Source organism: Acipenser ruthenus, chromosome 27 (assembly GCF_902713425.1).
Source record: "Acipenser ruthenus chromosome 27, fAciRut3.2 maternal haplotype, whole genome shotgun sequence".
Classification (NCBI taxonomy): Eukaryota; Metazoa; Chordata; class Actinopteri; order Acipenseriformes; family Acipenseridae; genus Acipenser; species Acipenser ruthenus.
Genome location: NC_081215.1, coordinates 2710526 through 2728075, shown reverse-complemented (window position 1 = coordinate 2728075; position 17550 = coordinate 2710526). Strand labels below are relative to the sequence as shown.

Genomic DNA, 17550 nt, shown 5'->3' with positions numbered 1-17550 from the left:
CTTGAATCTTCCAGTTTTCCTAATATATTTTGCAAAACATCCAATAATACCTTTTTCTATTTTTCTTCCATTACCTATACTATTTTTTTTAAATATTGGAAATATTGGAATCGCTTAATTCTTTCCACATATCTTCTCTCACCTTCCTATATTTAACACATTCAACTATCAGATGCTTCACACTACATTCCTTTACACTACATTCCATTCATAACCCATTCTCAGGCGTTCCAATTCTATACAGAAGCCTTATTAAAATGTATTGGAGGTTGAAGAGAGATCACAAGTATTGTAATAAGAGATACACATAAATATATGGCCATAGACTTAAATTAGGAAGGTCAAGTTTGTATTTTGTATTTTTAAAAGCAATAAACAGCACTTGTGGTTCCAATGTTCCTCTATATTTTACAATTTAAACAACGTCTTTTATTATTATTTTTTAAATAATTGAAATAAAAACAACTGTAAAAAGACAAACCAGGGAAAATGCATTTATTGATTTGTTTGACATTCACATTTTATTTTTAAGGTCCACAGTATTTCACAGCAACTATATAACCACATTTCATTATCTTAAACCACACCAGCCACTGCTTAATCAATCCCAACATTCATTAATGCAATTGTGGCCTCCTTACCAAAACCCTGACTATGTTGGTTGTTTTAAATATAAATTGGTTCCCTACAAACGTATACATGTACATAAAAACATTCAAGTAAAAAGCAGAACTTATGATTAATAACAGTTTAAAAAAAGATGCAGCACCCTAATTAAGTTGTTAAACCCAGAGTGCTAGTTCTACACGGTCTTCCCCAAATAATACGACACAAGAATATTCATGTGCATGTACCAACGAAACCACTTTTATAGTGCAAGGGCATAGGTTTATAATACCATAGCAATCGCAGACACAGCAGCTATAGCAGGGTCATCGAAATGAATGTCACAAGACGTGAATTTGTTAAGTTTCTTTCAGTATTTCTAAAAATCCTCGATAACAACGAAAAAAGGTGCTTTTTGCTGTGATTAGTGGTCACAAAAGGGCAGAGAAGGCAATACTGGTAGAAAGCAAACTTCCAACATGAACCATGAAAAATGCACTCCTCTGCATTGTATGTTCTTTTGACCTGTCTGTGGGGAAAAGGCAAAATTTAGAGGCTTGTTACTCACAACTAGTGTGGCTGGCTTCCTGATGAACGTGTCAAATCAGATCAAACCTGGGGAATACATGGCTTTCACACAGCAATAGTTACACTGCCCTTATAGATACTGTTAAAAGGAGGTCACTGTTAATTACGCTCAGATTTATTTAAAATAAACACTGAACATCGTTATCCTGGAACATAAAAGGTATAACTTCTCCATCCACAGGTTTTAAGAAGACTGTTTCACATTCACAAGCTGTAAAAAAAAAAAAATGGTATGAATGAGAATAATTAAATAGTAACTGTATTTAAAATTGAATATATAACAGGTTTCATGGAAAGTGGTCCTAAACCATGTGGGTAATTTCACAGCGGAAGAAAAGTACGGCATTACAAAAACTAGACTAAGAGTCATAGGGTGATGAGGCAAACATATCGGCACAGCCATACGTGCACACTGTGACATTATTAGTTCTAGCAATCTACATATACTGCGCCTGTGGACACAATAATCCCTCACTGTACATAAGGATGTGGTATCTCAAGTACGTTACTAAATGGCATTGCACTGCATGTACAGTAGAGAAGACACTGCGGTCTAACCTAGAAGCTAAGAACAAGTGGTATTCTAACTTGGCTCACAAATCTAATATATTCCTATCCCATTTTGCTACACACTTCATTTTTAATTTAGCTATTAGCTAGTTTTTGGCAATAATGTATTTTACTATAACATTGATAGCCTTAGTACACATCATGGAGTGAGGTGGTAGTTTTTCCAGCTATACCAGAATCCTTAACAGGAGCTCATGGTTTCAGGACATTTCAATAAAACTGTACTCCCTGCGTTTAATATTGGAGCCAGCGTTTCAAAAAAAAAAAAAAAATCAGTTAATTTCCTGTGGGTTTCCTGTGTAAACTCAGGAACTGCACAGGAAATTGCTGCTAGAATTGTTAATATGCACAGCAAACAAATTACATTAGTAAGTGTGCCATTATTAATACTGGCTCTTCATTTTTTTTTTTTTTTAAACAACAGGATTATCAGAAAGGTTGTTGCTCAAAGGCACATGTGCAGAATATCTATAGAAACTGACTAAACGAACTGGCTCCAATGGCAATGTTAAATCACTTTGTGTGGGTGTCGTGCATCATTTGGACCAGACAAAAAAAAATAAAGAAAACAAAATCAGTTAAGTTCTTCGTTACCTGAGCGCTAGCAAAGTCTGCAGATTACCTGTGATCCCCAAAGCCTCCTTATCCTTAGCACAACACATTCAAGGACATAGCAGTTACATGAGCCGTGTGTTTGAATTCATTGTCCCTCGAGTTGAAATGTCAGGGGTCATGTTTTAAACCACAGCTTTCCCTTTGTCATCACGGTTAACATGTAGAATGCACACATCTTATAATTGATAGCTTCTGTACTGTACAGTTGCACAGCTGATTTAGATCTGCAAGTCACAACTGCAATTTAATTTGTTGGCTGTCAGAGAAGGCTAGTATGAATTGTTATAGGAGCATTCAAAAGGAACAGAGGATCCTGCACATTATCCATTCCTTTCACCACCTTCCACTCTGCAAGCCACACATTTATGGAAAGAGTACTTGCTGTATCGACTGTTTATATTGTTCCATTCCACATACCTATCTGCTCTATATCCCAACCACTTATGAAGCCCACACACCTGTAAGTCCTCAACAAGCTAATCTACAAAGCCGGCATACAAGAGGCGTCTGTCTGTCTATCCCGATCAGAGGTGAGAATGGTATCCTAAACGACAAAGATTGATCCCTTTCAAGCGGTATTAATGCGAAACCCATTTTCATTAAGACTAAGCTACATTATCACAGTGTTGTGGTTTTTCTGTTTGTTTGTTTGTTTTAAACCCAATTGTGCAAATTTGTATTTCCTTTTGTGACTATTTTATACAGTAGTGAATGTTTGGGATACCATTAGTGTCGCTGAATGGTTGGTGAAACTCTTAATATTCAGGTGACAGTTGTCGGCACAGATTTTTTCACCACTCGGCTGCTTCTGCACACTTTGTGGAATGTACCAACACATGTATTACATTAATGGCTGTACAGCGGCATCAACAGCAGACTGGTCAATGATTAATTCCACAGTTTATTGCTGTCTGCTTGTGGCAAATGATGGAATGCATCTGCCTGTCTTGCCTGCTGCACTGTTCAGAAAACACACTTAACCCCCTGGAGTGCATTGAGGAGTAGGGGGTGGGGTACTGGCACGGGGGTCACTCTTGATCTTTGCCAATCCCGCACTCCCTACCAAAGTGCCATGTCTTTTTGGTGCGGCACTTCTACTGCAGCTGGCTGTACCATTTCGCAGTGTGTGATCCTTCCTTGCAGGCACAATCTGTGCGAGTATCTTTGCTTGGTTTTGTACTGTAAGTGCGCCTACGCTTTTGGGAAGGCGCGCACAGTTCCAGCAGGAGCCACCCCACCCTGACCCCTTCACTGCGGACGCTATTTCTCAGCTGCTTTACTGTCTTCCTGCAGGTCCAGTGGATCAGCTGCCTGGGCGATCGCCTGCATGCTTTCTCGTTGGTACTGGTTGGCCTTGTTGTAGAGCATAACCCCGATGATCACCAGCACTGTACCCACTGCCGACAGAGCCGTGATGCTGTTGCTGAAGACGATAATGCTCAGCCAGATGGACAGGGCGTGTTTCACTGTGCTGGCCACACTGGAAAAGACCATTAAAAAAAATTAAAATAAATGATGATCAGTTAATTTGTTCTTTTAGAAAGAACCTTTTGCATTATTTTGCAATCAGTTTTATATGTCATACAGTTAAAACAAAATAACTGTGATCAATTGTGATACAAACAAAATATTGTCATAATCTGGTCAGCCTACCACCACCACCACCACCACTACCACTTTTGTTAACTTTGAAGAACAGGTGTCCCTTTTCCCAATCTCTCACCTGAAGGTGACAGGTGAAATCCTGCCCATCAGTGCGTATGCCGTGACGCTCTGCAGGTGAAACAGGACCCCATCGAACAGGAGCAGGAGGAGAATATCCTGGCTGAAATTAAAACTGCGTCCACTCTTTCCAATCACTGGAATGTCCTATTGGTAAAACACATACAAAAAATAAACCGCTGTGTTGTGTGAAGAAAGCATTGAGCCTCGCCCTGGGGCATGATCGCTAGGGTTTTACCTTCTGTGTTGAAGAATGCATAGGTAAGTCCATGGGTTGACTGTAACATGCATGAACTTGTGACTACCATAAATTTGATATATATTAAACATTGTAAAATATCTGATTACATATGTATGTATTTTATTAAACATAAAAAAAATATTCCATTATTCCAGACTTTCCTAACTCACCATGAGAAATATCCATGCTGGGATAAGCATGATCACAGCAGCAGCACTGGTATAAAACTGAAGTTCTGGGGGACTGATTGGAGACAGAATAGCAGAAGTGCTTAAAACTGAAATCACAAATGCAATCTTATAATACAAATAAAAATAATAAAATAACACTCATGCAAAATGAACTTGCACACTGTATTTAAAAAAAAAAACATATTCTCAAACATTTACAAATAAATGTAATGACATAACTGAAAGCCATGTTCAATTTTATATTGTTTGCTACATTTTTCCATAACTTAAGCTTACCTGAATTTGTACTTGTCTCCGCTTAGTAGCTTTTTAGAAAAGACATTTTGTAAACTGAAATAAAAAAAGGGATTTAGTTTGAGGTCAAAGCATACAAACAAATCAGTAGATTGGTGAGTTCTTCTTTACTTTCTTACCAGTCCATAATGTTGGTGGATAAGGCTGCAGAAAAACCCAGCATGTTGAAGCTGATCTCTGTAGCTGTGCACAGTGCCAATCCAGCCATCACAGGGAACAGAGAGAGGTTCACCCATAGACCTGCAAATACCAGTCCCTGTTAGAGATCTAACATCACAGGGAAGAGAGAGGTTCTCCCATAGACCTGCGAATACCAGCCCCTGTTAGAGAGCTAACATCACAGGGAACAGAGAGAGGTTCACCCATAGACCTGCGAATACCAGTCCCTGTTAGAGATCGAACATCACAGGGAACAGAGAGAGGTTCACCCATGGACCTGCGAATACCAGTCCCTGTTAGAGATCGAACATCACAGGGAACAGAGAGAGGTTCACCCATAGACCTGCGAATACCAGTCCCTGTTAGAGATCTAACATCACAGGGAACAGAGAGAGGTTCACCCATAGACCTGCGAATTCCAGTCCCTGTTAGAGATCTAACATCACAGGGAAGAGAGGTTCACCCATAGACCTGCAAATACCAGTCCCTGTTAGAGATCGAACATCACAGGGAATAGAGAGAGGTTCACCCATAGACCTGCGAATACCAGTCCCTGTTAGAGATCGAACATCACAGGGAACAGAGAGAGGTTCACCCATGGACCTGCGAATACCAGTCCCTGTTAGAGATCGAACATCACAGGGAACAGAGAGAGGGTCACCCATAGACCTGCGAATACCAGTCCCTGTTAGAGATCGAACATCACAGGGAACAGAGAGAGGTTCACCCATAGACCTGTGAATACCAGTCCCTGTTAGAGATCGAACATCGCAGGGAACAGAGAGAGGTATCGTGTACCTGTGTACTCTCCGAGGATCAGCCTGGACATGATCACTGTGAAGATTGGAGCCGAGCTTTTCACTGTCTCTGCAAACGAAACAGCCACATTCTTCAGGCTCACCAGCCCCAAGACCACTGTTGCAAACCTGTAAGGTACAAAGCCACACACAAATCCAATGCTACTCACAGGACAGTGACCAGCACATGAACAAAATAATAATAAATGAACACTTACTGATTGATTCCCCACTTATTACCTGTACTCTCCCCTGCGATGGCATTGAAATATAACAGCAGGTAATTCTCTCTAACTGCCTTCACCCTGAATTAATCAAAACCATCACAACTAAAAAAAGAAACATCCTGTTTTGTTATCATCTTACCTCATTAATCCCACAAAGAGCATGATCATGATGAAGTTGGGTGGGTACTCAGTGCGAGCTTTGTGTTGATACAGGCAGCACGGGACGTACATCTTCATGAAGCCAATGATGGAGGTGGAGAGCATCTGAACAGCGCCTGGGGGAACACAGCACCGCGTTGATAGGAACGTGCCGGGCAAGCCCACCAAACAGAGTGTCCTACATGAATCAAAACAAATCCAAAGGCTTACCCAACATGCCGGGCTCTCCCTCCAGAAGCGACAGAATGTACTTGTTGAGGAACAGCGTGCAGAAGCTGAAGAAGTACCAGAGACCCAGGTAGGAGAGGGCGCGGGAGTTCCACACGCCCGAGTTCGATTCGATGACGGTGGTCTCAGTGATAGTGATCTTCAGCACGCTCTCCTCCGGGGAGCTGTCGCTGCGTGCGAGCACCACTCGCTCCGGCCGGCTCCCGAACAGAGAGAAGAAGCGCCATGGAGACCGTTCTCTGGGCTTGCCTTCCTGTGCCATGATCGCCGAGTGTGGAGGCTTGAGGAGCTTGATGGGTCACACCAGCATGGAGATGCTGCAGGCTCTGGAATCAATGGCGGTGCTCCATTTTCAAAATCCCTTGGGCTCTTCTTTGTGATGGTCCCACTGATCCCTTTAGCATTACTCCACTGTCACGTCAGGGCATCAGAAGGCTAGCTCAGGAACACAAGAAAAGACTTTAGTTACACAAAGACAAAGATATCATCATTAATTTGATTTAAAATATAGCACCATGGTTTTTGTACTACCATCTGCTACTAAGGCATGATTTGCTTGCCTAAAGAGCTAGTTTGCTTAGAACAAATACAACATGCAAACACCGCCCTTTAAAATCTGTCACGTCTGTTGCTTTTGAGAATCCTCTGCAGTAAAACCTGAAAGCAGTTTCTTCAAATGTATACTGGTCATCATTACTCAAATCCAAAAATCTCAGGGAGTCGTCAGTTATCACACTAATGCTGGAGGTTAACTGAAAACTCACACAGAGACTCGGCACAGAATTTCATAGTTGATTATGTGCAACTGAAAAGCTACACAAGCTGCTGCTGTTACAACTACTTTTGAGGTATAGCTTTTATTACAGCAGAAGACTACTTAAGCCAATACAGAAGCATTGTTTAAAGTAACAGTGATCTTTCACAGAGTAATATATACTGTTATGTCGAAATCAGTACAGAATAACTATAGTTAAGTGCAGATTACATTATGGCACCGATAGATTTTCCAGCACATGCAGATCTTTATTGGCAATAGTATTCACTTGTTCCTCTGGGTCCTTCACTCATTTACAGAAATAACAAATTTTTTGGAGTGTAGCCTTTTTGTTTTCTAAATCAGACAGTCAGAGACAGAGCTGAAGCAGCACAGTTTCTGTTGCCTTCTCTCCACATCTGGGTCCAGTCTGCAGGAGTCTGATACCATACTGTACTTACTGAGTAAACGTGGCAGTTTCAGAAGCGCCTTTCTGCCAGCTTTAAACCATTTGTTAAAGCAGTTTTATTCAAGAACTTTTAAAATTGTATTGTAAAGTGATAAACTTCGGCCATGCACTTTATTAAGCAATCAAGAACAATTATAATTTGATTCGATCACAAAACATAATTCCGAATTCATTTAATTAAGTCCACTCACAAGACACGTGTTATCACAATATTTCTATTTCAACAGTTGCATGAAATGCATTAAAGCGTAATACCTACAAATGACAATGCACGACATAGACCAGCTTCACTTGAGCAACATGTTGCTTAGCCCTACAGCACCATCCCTCACCACTAACAGGACAAACTTGTATTAACACCTTTACGCAGACTACACCGGTTACTCGTTCACTTGAAGTAATCGAACAATGCAAGCGCATCCTTCCCTAAGAGCAAAATACTATGCACTGCAGTGTTGTTCATTCATACATTATTTATAGTAATCGTTCTAGCCTTCGATGGTGCAATAAAATATAAACAGAACGTGCTATGTCACCATATGTAAAAAAGCAGGGCGATTGCATTACAGTAGTTTGCGTACTTGCAAGATAAAAATCTCGGAATGCAGAAAGGCTGTGCACATTGAACCTAGAATCAACAACTGACTGCGAGGAGGACTGACCTACGAAAAACAAACCATGTCTGAACTAGCAATTTTTGTACAGTCACAATAACTTCCAAAACAATTACCAAAACTAATGTACTGTACTGCAGGGGTGGAAATAAGACTCCTATTGCATAGCAGTTTCACCCATTCTAGGTCCTATGTGCCTGATTAGCCCCAGTGTATAGGTAACAAGTTCAGGTGTGTCTTATTAAACTCACAGTAAAACCAGGAATGGATCGATCTGCTATGCAGTGGGAGTCTTATTTCCATCCCTGATACTACTGCTAGATTGCAGCTACTTGAAGAGTGAAAACGTTTTAGCGCAGTAACTTAAATGCTTGGCTGTTCTTTTCGATGCTAACCGCTGCACTTTGACACATCGACTTTTAACGGGTCTTATCATATTGCATTGTTTACAGTTAGCGAACTAACTAAAAACTCCTCCCGGCACCAGTATCGTATTTATTTACTTACTTTATACAGTATTGGTATAAGACTAACCGCACAATGAAATTGAAACGGGTCAAACAGAAACAGATGCTTACCAATTACAAGACGGTCCATTCGCCGGAGCAACACAAGTACACAGTGCCAACAAAGCACCCGGACAAGCAGAAACGCACACAGAGTTTCCCATCGGATGGACAACCATCACCCCTCCCTTTTAATTTAGTAACAGAAGCAGGGCAGTACTGCGGATAATAACTGTTAAATCTGGTGTTCTCTGTTATCGTGTGTTTGGTGTTGTGTTTCTTTTCAACCTTTTTTCAGATACGCCCAGATCTCCAGCTAAACCTCAAACACACAGCCCTTTGTTTATCGAGTAAACAAATTAAAACATGATACCCGAGTCAAGCCCTACTACACACGTTACCACAGTGTAGATAACAGCCGAGTAGTTAATGTTATAGAAATTGAACGTACGTATAGGCAATATCTTATTTTCCCCCAGACCCTCGGCGAACGCCCTTTACCTGGAACCAAGAGACAGAGATAGAGACTCAAACATTATTTATTGTTCAGAGATTAGACCAGCTGTCAGCTGTCAGGCACTTATTGTACATTTCATACATCAGATATATTTCATTCCAGACACAATGGAGAATTAGCTTTAAGGCTTTTTTTTTCTCTCCACCAATAATAACTTAAAACTAAATTAAATTAGCATACAACATTGCTCGTGTCAGGACCTTAACGCTGATAAGTGATAAAAAGTGAGTTGCAATGCTAAAAAGCTCCACTGAGTGGCGCGGTTAAGCCCTTTTCATGAAAGCAGCCGTCTAACAAAACGTCATCAGATCTCTTATGACCCTCCCGTGATCACACACCAAAAACTCACAAAACCGGAAGCTGTCTGAATACAAACATATGATTGTACAAATTACCGCAGCGATTTGTTTTACTGTATTAATTTAAAAAAAAATGCACGAAGAATTTCTATATGAAAACGCTTGAAAATGGATGAACGCAGGTGGGTATCAAAAATGTTTTGCACCGAAATAGCACTACGTCCTCGCTTTCATCAGTTTAGCGTCTTAAGAAAATAATTGCATATGGAATATTTATTTTTTACTTTCAATATATACGTTCAATAGTTTACTTGATACGATCAGGTGAGTATAAATAATAATATAGGGCAGGCGAGGAAACGCTCGGATCTGTAATGTTTTTGAATCCGCGTTTAAGTTTTTTGCTTGTTCTAGTGCGTCGGCATAACGTACAGTAGCGGTTCATTTTTACATTTTTAAATTCTGTTTTCAGTCCACTACTCATCCACCGATATAGCGACAGCGCTGACTTGCCTAACCCCAACCTGAGACCAAGGCACCGGGAGCTGATTCCCACTCCCTGCGGTCCAGTAAGTATCAATAACGCTTGAGGGCACTCAACCAGACCTATGCATTTGTCACCTTGTTCTCGTTTGCGTTTAGTAACAGTACAGTATTAAACTACACTTACTCGGAGAGACTGGGCTGAGGTATCGCTTGCCCCCCCGCCCCCCGACTCACTGTGTGTGACCCTGAGCAAGTCACTTAACCTCCTTGAGCTCCATCCTTCAGATGAGACCTAAAACCGAGGTCTTATTGTAAGTGACTCTGCAGCAGCAGTTTTGATGCATAGTTCCCCCCCCAAGTCTCTGTAAGGCTTTGGATAAAAGCGTCTGCCAAATGAATAATTTTCTTAATAATTTAACTACACTCATTTCTATTTAAATTATTAATGTGCTTGTGATGTAATTTATTACATAGTTAATGATGTAATAATCTACTATTTCTTTCTATATAAACCAGGTATTCAGTCTATTTGGCCATTTATTTTCCTTTATTTTTCTATATTGTACATTCTCATTTTATTTCCTATAAAACTACATATTTGAGGTCATTTATGTTTATTTTTTGTAAAATGTTGAAATATTGGTTGATTTAATTTGCATCCCTTCTGAAACCACTACCGGCGGTTTTATTGAACATTATGTCTTGTTTCAGATCAAGCCCTGGTCGGAGCTGACATGCCTGGTGAAGCTGTATTACTGCCTGACCATCGTCTCTCTGCTAGCAGTGCTGGCAGTCACTGCTGTGAACATTTACAAGCAGATTCAGGATCCGCTTCACCACGAGGATTTTACCATCTCCCTCGTACAGCTCGTGGGAATCTGTGAGTCCGTGCAATTTCTTTAATTCAGATGGCACGCCTAAGCGCACTGTGCATTTCCATTGTAAAATGCATTCTTCAAGGGGAATGAATCTTCTGAGGTCTTTATAGTTTCAGCATTTCATTTTCTTCACCGTTTTTACCTACAGTATATAGAGAGAGTGGTTTATTGTGATGGAACTTGATATGGGTATTTTAGAGCACAATGTATGGGGAGATGGATCATTATTTTTTTTAAAAAAAGGAGAATTCCTTAACCCATTAAGTACCAAATACATTTTTCATTGAAAAATCAGAACACAAGCTGTGTTTATGTAATTTGATACATTCCATTTAGACTTGACTTTTGCACTCGACAAAATTACTATAACAATATAGTCCAAGAAACAATTACGTTTCAAATGCTCCAAAAAATGACAAAGTAGCCTGTCTTCAAATGAGGACAAAGGCACTTTAAAGGGGATTTTAGGCACCAGGCTGTTATGTTAGTCATTCGTTGGAGAGATGGTCACTGTGTCACAAGACATAAAGGTGTGGTCAGTAAAAGGAGAGTCTCTTTTGTTCACTTTCCTTTACAGTAAATAGTTGGTTTTGTAATATAGGGCTATTTCTGCTTTTTTTTTTTTTTTTTTTTTTTTAACTCAGCTGCTCTGGGTTCAAATTGTGCAATCCGTTTCCCCTAACTAGCTAGTCTAGTTCCCCTTCATGTTTGAATGTCTCTGAAGGTGTAGCAACATAAATCAGCTCTTTATCCGAATCAGCAAAAGGACAACATACCCTGAAGTTGTGTTCTGTAGACGCCTGTAGCACAAAGTTGGCTGTCTGAAGGCACTTCATCACAAAGGATAAGCGGTGGTAGAATTAGTTAGCAGGAATTATAAAGTTTAGTACAGTGCTCCCTCATGAGTTCCCACGATCCCATGCTAAACACCTACTATACTTGATTTCAAGCCAGATTGCAAGAAGGGGACACAGCACTTTATAAAGCTGAGGTCCTTTAATAGCGGCCGCTGTGTGCTGGTGTCTCCGCAGTGTTCTGCTGTTACTATGTGACCCGTGGGATTCTGCAGGAGAACCGCCAGGAGCTCATCGTTTTCGTGGCGAGCGTCGTGCTGGTGATGATGCGCTCGGTTGTTAACTTCGCCGTCCTCCCCGCTCCCGAAAAGGACAGCCTCATTCTGGTGGGTCGCCCCGACATGCTGTCGGAATCGTACACTCTGCATGCTGTAGATACAAGACAAACATGCGAAACAGCCCAATGTATAGGGCAGATATATCAGGGGAAACTGTTCATTTGACTGGCAAAGTTTTGCTGTGGTTGCAGCAAATAATCACTAGGGGCAGCGACTCACCTACCACTTTAGACTGAAGCTTGTTGGGGTGGGAGTTTGTGAATTCCTGTTGTAGTATATAAAAAAGAGGTATTATTTAAGGGCCAACTCAATGAATGTAAACTGGAAAATCTACACTGCTGAAGCGTTGATCCCAATTGAATAAGCATTACAAACACATGCAGTGCCTTAGTCTCTGTGTATTGAGGTATTGTGGGAATGGCTGGTTGTTTAGAGGTGGTAGTTAAGGTTGCCTCCTCTTGGCAGGTGCGGTTCGTGTGCATCGTGTGCATTGGGCTGTTCCACGTGATCTGCAGCACGCTCCTTATCCGGAGCTCCAACATGATGGCGTTCCGTGTGGGCGGGGCTCTGGAGAGCCTGCAGGAGCAGTACTTCCTGCTCAATGTCTGCTTCTCCATGGTAACCTTCGACCTGCAGGCCCAGGTAAACAAACGTGTCAAAGTTCAGTTCTTTTTTCGCATTCCGTTTGAATGAATCTTTAAGTGAACCGCGGCCTCCTGTCTCTCCTCAGATCTGCCTGTGCATCTTGGTGCTGACCTCAGGCATCTACCACATCTCCTTTTCCCACAGCATCATCCTGGGCTTTGGGATCTTCTGGGCGTGCCTTACATCCACTGTAGGGATGATAGCGGTAAGCACAGCAGACCCTGCCACTCCTAACCAGGGATTGTTTGAAAAGTATTTAAACGTCTAAGGGTATTATTAGTCAGTGTGGAGGTTTTTGATCAAAGACAATCAGGTTGTCATGCTTGTACTCCTGCTTTTCGTTATATGTGCACTGTCAGTTAAATCAATGAGTCACACAAACATTACACACACTGGTAGCTGTTTCATTAAATAACGGTGTGTAACCATTAAGCTTACACTGAAATAAATGTATTTTATTCCTCCCAGGTCTTAAAAGAATTGAAGCCTCTTGTCTGGGTTTTTGTCCTCCAGAACTTACCAGAATTGGCCTATCTCATTTTTTTACTGTATCAGGTAAGCACAGCTTCTATGAAATGTTCCCCACATACACATCCTCTAACCCTGTAGGAATGTCCTTATTATTCAGAATTCCATTGGAACTTTCTTTTTGTGCCAGTTCCATGTGCATTGTCCCAAGGTTCTGATGCCAGGCTCTGGTCTTGTGTTTAGATTATAAAAGAATGGGGAGCAGGGGGGTCGTACGCCCTGGAAGCTGCTGCAATTACCGGCTCCATCATCTCCGTGGTGATCAAAGGCGTCCTCTTCTGGTCCTTGACTCGGCTGTATCGGAGCTTTGGGCAGGGGCTGCGTGAGAGGAGTAAGTACTCTACTGAGTTTCCCAGCCCAGTCTATATAGGAACAGTCTCTTTATTCAGGCCTCAATAGCGCTTTTCTCAGGGGCGCAAACAATAGTAGTCAGTTGAAGAGCTACTAGCATATCGGCAGCATGTTCTTGTATTGTCCTGGATCTGTGTGCACACCCATGTACAGTTCTTTCAGTTTTCCATTGTTTTAAATCTCATTCACTGCAATTCAAACCTGTTTGCTTTTCAGTGTTTGCTTCTGAGCAGTAGCAGAGCATTGTTTCCTGATTTGAAGATGACATCACTGTGCCCAAGCTGTGTGGCAAAGTTCTGACCACCATGGGGTGCCAGCACAGCAAGCTGTACAGCAGGACTGCTCTCATGAACTGATTGCTCAATTCAAGGAATGGAAATCGGAGATAAATGGAGGTTATGAGTAATCTCAATGAGATGCTCCAACCAGGTGGTTTGTCGCATCTTATGTACAGACGGTGCACAAGAATTAGAAGAAACACAGTTGCAGTTTTGTGGTTTACTGCATTATCATCATTACCGTAACACCTCAGACAAATTCCTTCTCAAGACTTCTTTCTGTGTTTCAGCCAAAACAAAAAAAGAAGCGTAAAGGTATTTTTATACAGATGAAACTGTTCAAGAATATCAGAATGCACCCATTTTGTTCACCCATTACTGTCGTGGTCCACTCCAAATTAAAACAACCCAGCCCACCTTAAAAAAATGATACTGAACCAAATCTCATAGTATGACGTTCCCAATAACCTCTATTTCCCTCGTTTACCTAAGATTTGTCCCTAACGAACCCATTACATTGTTTATGGCTGCAAAGAGAAACCCCAGTCCAACACAAAGCCATGCTTTCAAAAATCACTAGATTGAGGAGTGGGTCTTAATTCTGTACAATACAAATGCTGTAATAACTGCATGATATATATATATTTTTAGATAAGATCCAGTCAGGTTTTCTACAAATCTGCCAAACAATTAAAGTGTTAAAAGGTTGAAGATTTAGTTTGGGAGATAACAGCATTGCCCGTTAAGCCCTAGGATATGTTTTTAATTTGGTTAAAAGCATTGTCCCTTCCAGTGAGATCTTTAAAAAAAAAAAAAAAACCCTGACCTAACAACATTGCATAAACAGTGCATGTTGTTCTCAACCAACTGTTTCTTGCACTTAATTGTACGCTTTTAAGCAGTATTAGAAAAAATCTACTGTGCTGGTCACCTCAGTATTTTTATTTTTATTTTTTTAAATACTGACCTTGTGGAAAAGGAGACATGCTGTCATGTTCAGAATGGAAAGGATGATGACATACTTCCTGGCACTTGACCTTCAGGTTCCTCTCTTGCACTGTGGTCTCTTGAATGATTGCACTAATTAAACGTTTAAAAAACGTAGTGTGTAGGGTTACTGCTCATCCTGTGGTGATGGGTAGAAACCCACAATTTAAATAAATAAATAAAATAGGGATTTAGCCAGGCAAGCTTTTTGGCATTTCAGAGATATTGAGAAATGACCGAAAAAAGACGATGCATTTTATATTAGACCTCATGTGCTCTAACCATTGATTTGAATAATCACAATTGATGAGGTCATGTATCCTGTGCTGGGAGATACAGTGGAGAGAGCCTGGTTTTACATGCATCAGAGAATATTGAGAGTACCCCCAACGTGGATGTCTGTCTTGTATGGTATTACTAACATTGGCGTACTGTGCCAAAACCTGATTGACAGCTCTCCATAGTCACTTTTTTTTGTTTTAACATTTTAAATAACAGTGTTACTAATATGATTCTTCTTCAATGTAATGCCCATTGGGTTCATGAGGTGAGCTAGGATTTACTTGCTCCGGGTTCATTACGAGTCTTTTTGTGTTTGTAACATTTTTTGCTAAAAGACAATCTAGGACTTTGAAAATTGTACTTTTATTTTAACTTTTTCTTCTTATACGTATTCATCTGCAGAATTCCTGGCTGTATTGCACATTATTAAATGACAAAAGAAAGTATAGTTTTGATAATGAGAAAGGGAGAGGGTTTGTATTAGTGCAGTTTTTTTTATGAATGGGGGATATTTAATTGTTTTTTAAGTAATGACTGGAAATAACAAGTGCTCACGTTTAGTTTTGTAATTAAGTGGTTTATATATACCAGTGTATATGTCCTCATTCTTAATTTATAAAAATGCTTGTGTAAATTGTTTTAACAGTTTTGGTCATCAACCAACATCGGATCTCTTGCAATGAGAGTGCTGCTGTGTTATTCATAAAACACTGGAAATTGTTGAACCATTTTGTTTAGAAAATGTTGCCTATTTCTATGAATAATTACATTTTATACAGAAGCTAACATTTTGTAAAATACAGCAGCCTTGTGTATAAAACATAGTTTCTTCAGTAAGGCACCCTGGCACGTTTAAGGCTTGTGGGAATGTCCCGGGACCATTCTGGATAAATGATGCTGCATGGGGCCCAATACTAAATGTGAATTAATTTTAAATCAGAGGGGGACGGGACCCCAGAGAGATGCCCTTCCTTCACGTCATTAATCCAAAGTATACCAAAAGACTGTCTTCTGGGAAAACACGATTATGGTATAGAAAAATACATACCCTGTAAATATATTACTTGCATCATGTTTGGCATCTCCATACCATGGTAAAGCACTTTTTATTAACATTTTTAATAAACCTGTTTCTAAAAATCTGTTTTCTTGTTATTTCTGACAGTCATAAACTGCAACACACACACACAGATTCTACAATGATAACATATTGTAAACCTCAACTAACGCCTCACCTCACACACTAAGCAAACTTGTTTTCTTTGGCAGATGTTAAGACTGACTTTATTACAGGGTGTAATCGGAGCTCACAGCAATCAAAATGATGTAACAATGGTATTGTGAAGCTGGGGCTCTGGTAGACACACACTTGTAATGGATGTTCTCCTAGCGGGTGTTGAGTTAATACTGACATCAGCATTAGGCACGTACTCACCTCTGCAATAACTTGCTCTTCAGCTAAATGGGAAGAAGTTTGTCTTTAAACAGTATGGCGTGGGCTTCATGCCCAGCCCTTGCCTTTCCATACAATTCAATGGTCTGAGATGCCAATTCATTACACACTGTACAACAACTTGTATTTAACAGGAGTCCTTAATGACACTATTGTTCAAGTGGTGGTATCTGAATCTTCATTTAGGATTCAAATACACTGGCCTCTAAGTTACTTATTTCAAAATATATCTCAAATGTGCGTATACAATCTTGTTACAGTTTTAATTCCAACAATGAGCCTGCTATTAGTTAGTCTAAAAAAAAAAATGATAAAAAAAAGGAGGTTAAGTAAGAATTTCTGGATCCAAACAATGCCTGCCCCTCCCCTCCACTGTGCCAATATCACTGCAACATACTGTGTAACTCACAAAGAAAAAAAACACAGAATTTTCTTTTTCTTGAAAAAATGCTTATTCTACATTTATTAAAAGGCCCTGAAAAATAGTATATATATTTCAATATCATCACCAATATTTATCGAGATCCGACAGCATTAACAATTAGAAAAACAAAACTATTACACAAAGTATTTGAAACCTCTTAAGTAACACTCATAATCTTACATACAAAAAGCTAAACCCAGTTTTCCTACAAAACTTGTGATCACGTTACCAAAGTTGCAGTATCCCATTCCAGGTTACTTTTGCAATACTGTTGAATTTTGTAGCCTATCTTTGTGCAAGTTAAATAGATGGTGGATATCCTTTTTGCATTTTCCACGGCGAGCCATTTTCATTGGATTAGAGGTATTTTTTAAAATCTTAAAAACCTCTTCCTTGCACGTATCATGCAAGACGCTTTTCATGTTACTGCACACGTAAAAATAAAATCACCTAGAAGACTCATGTTTCCTCTTTATCCCAGGGATAGCAATACATGTTTTCAAAACATACTTTTTCTGCTTAAACTGCCCATTCAAATAGCTGACTTTTA

The 17550-nt window shown here is 40.1% G+C and overlaps 2 protein-coding genes across 7 annotated transcripts; one reads left to right on the top strand and one right to left on the bottom strand.

Moving 5' to 3' along the window:
- Positions 1–481: 481 nt before the first annotated feature.
- On the bottom strand, positions 482–9081 carry LOC131701873 (solute carrier family 35 member E2A-like). Of its 6 annotated transcripts, none has more exons than XM_059002445.1 (9): positions 8813–9081; positions 6380–6836; positions 6150–6285; positions 5785–5912; positions 4947–5067; positions 4810–4863; positions 4513–4585; positions 4103–4248; positions 482–3859 (listed from the first exon to the last, which is right to left on the bottom strand). In XM_059002445.1, exons 2-9 carry the CDS (start codon positions 6657–6659, stop codon positions 3640–3642), a joined length of 1158 nt encoding a protein of 385 aa, XP_058858428.1. In that variant the 5' UTR covers positions 6660–6836; positions 8813–9081; the 3' UTR covers positions 482–3639. The 6 variants fall into 6 exon arrangements, with proteins under 6 accessions (XP_058858428.1, XP_058858427.1, XP_058858430.1 ...); XM_059002444.1 differs by having other exon boundaries at positions 6380–6832; XM_059002447.1 differs by lacking the exon at positions 8813–9081 and adding an exon at positions 8769–8811 and having other exon boundaries at positions 6380–6832.
- A 438-nt stretch (positions 9082–9519) lies between these two features.
- On the top strand, positions 9520–16177 carry LOC117425053 (uncharacterized). Its single transcript, XM_034041711.3, has 9 exons — positions 9520–9738; positions 10029–10125; positions 10754–10922; positions 11952–12100; positions 12518–12694; positions 12783–12902; positions 13166–13252; positions 13409–13556; positions 13793–16177. Exons 1-9 carry the CDS (start codon positions 9725–9727, stop codon positions 13810–13812), a joined length of 981 nt encoding a protein of 326 aa, XP_033897602.3. The 5' UTR covers positions 9520–9724; the 3' UTR covers positions 13813–16177.
- The last annotated feature ends 1373 nt before the right edge of the window (positions 16178–17550 follow it).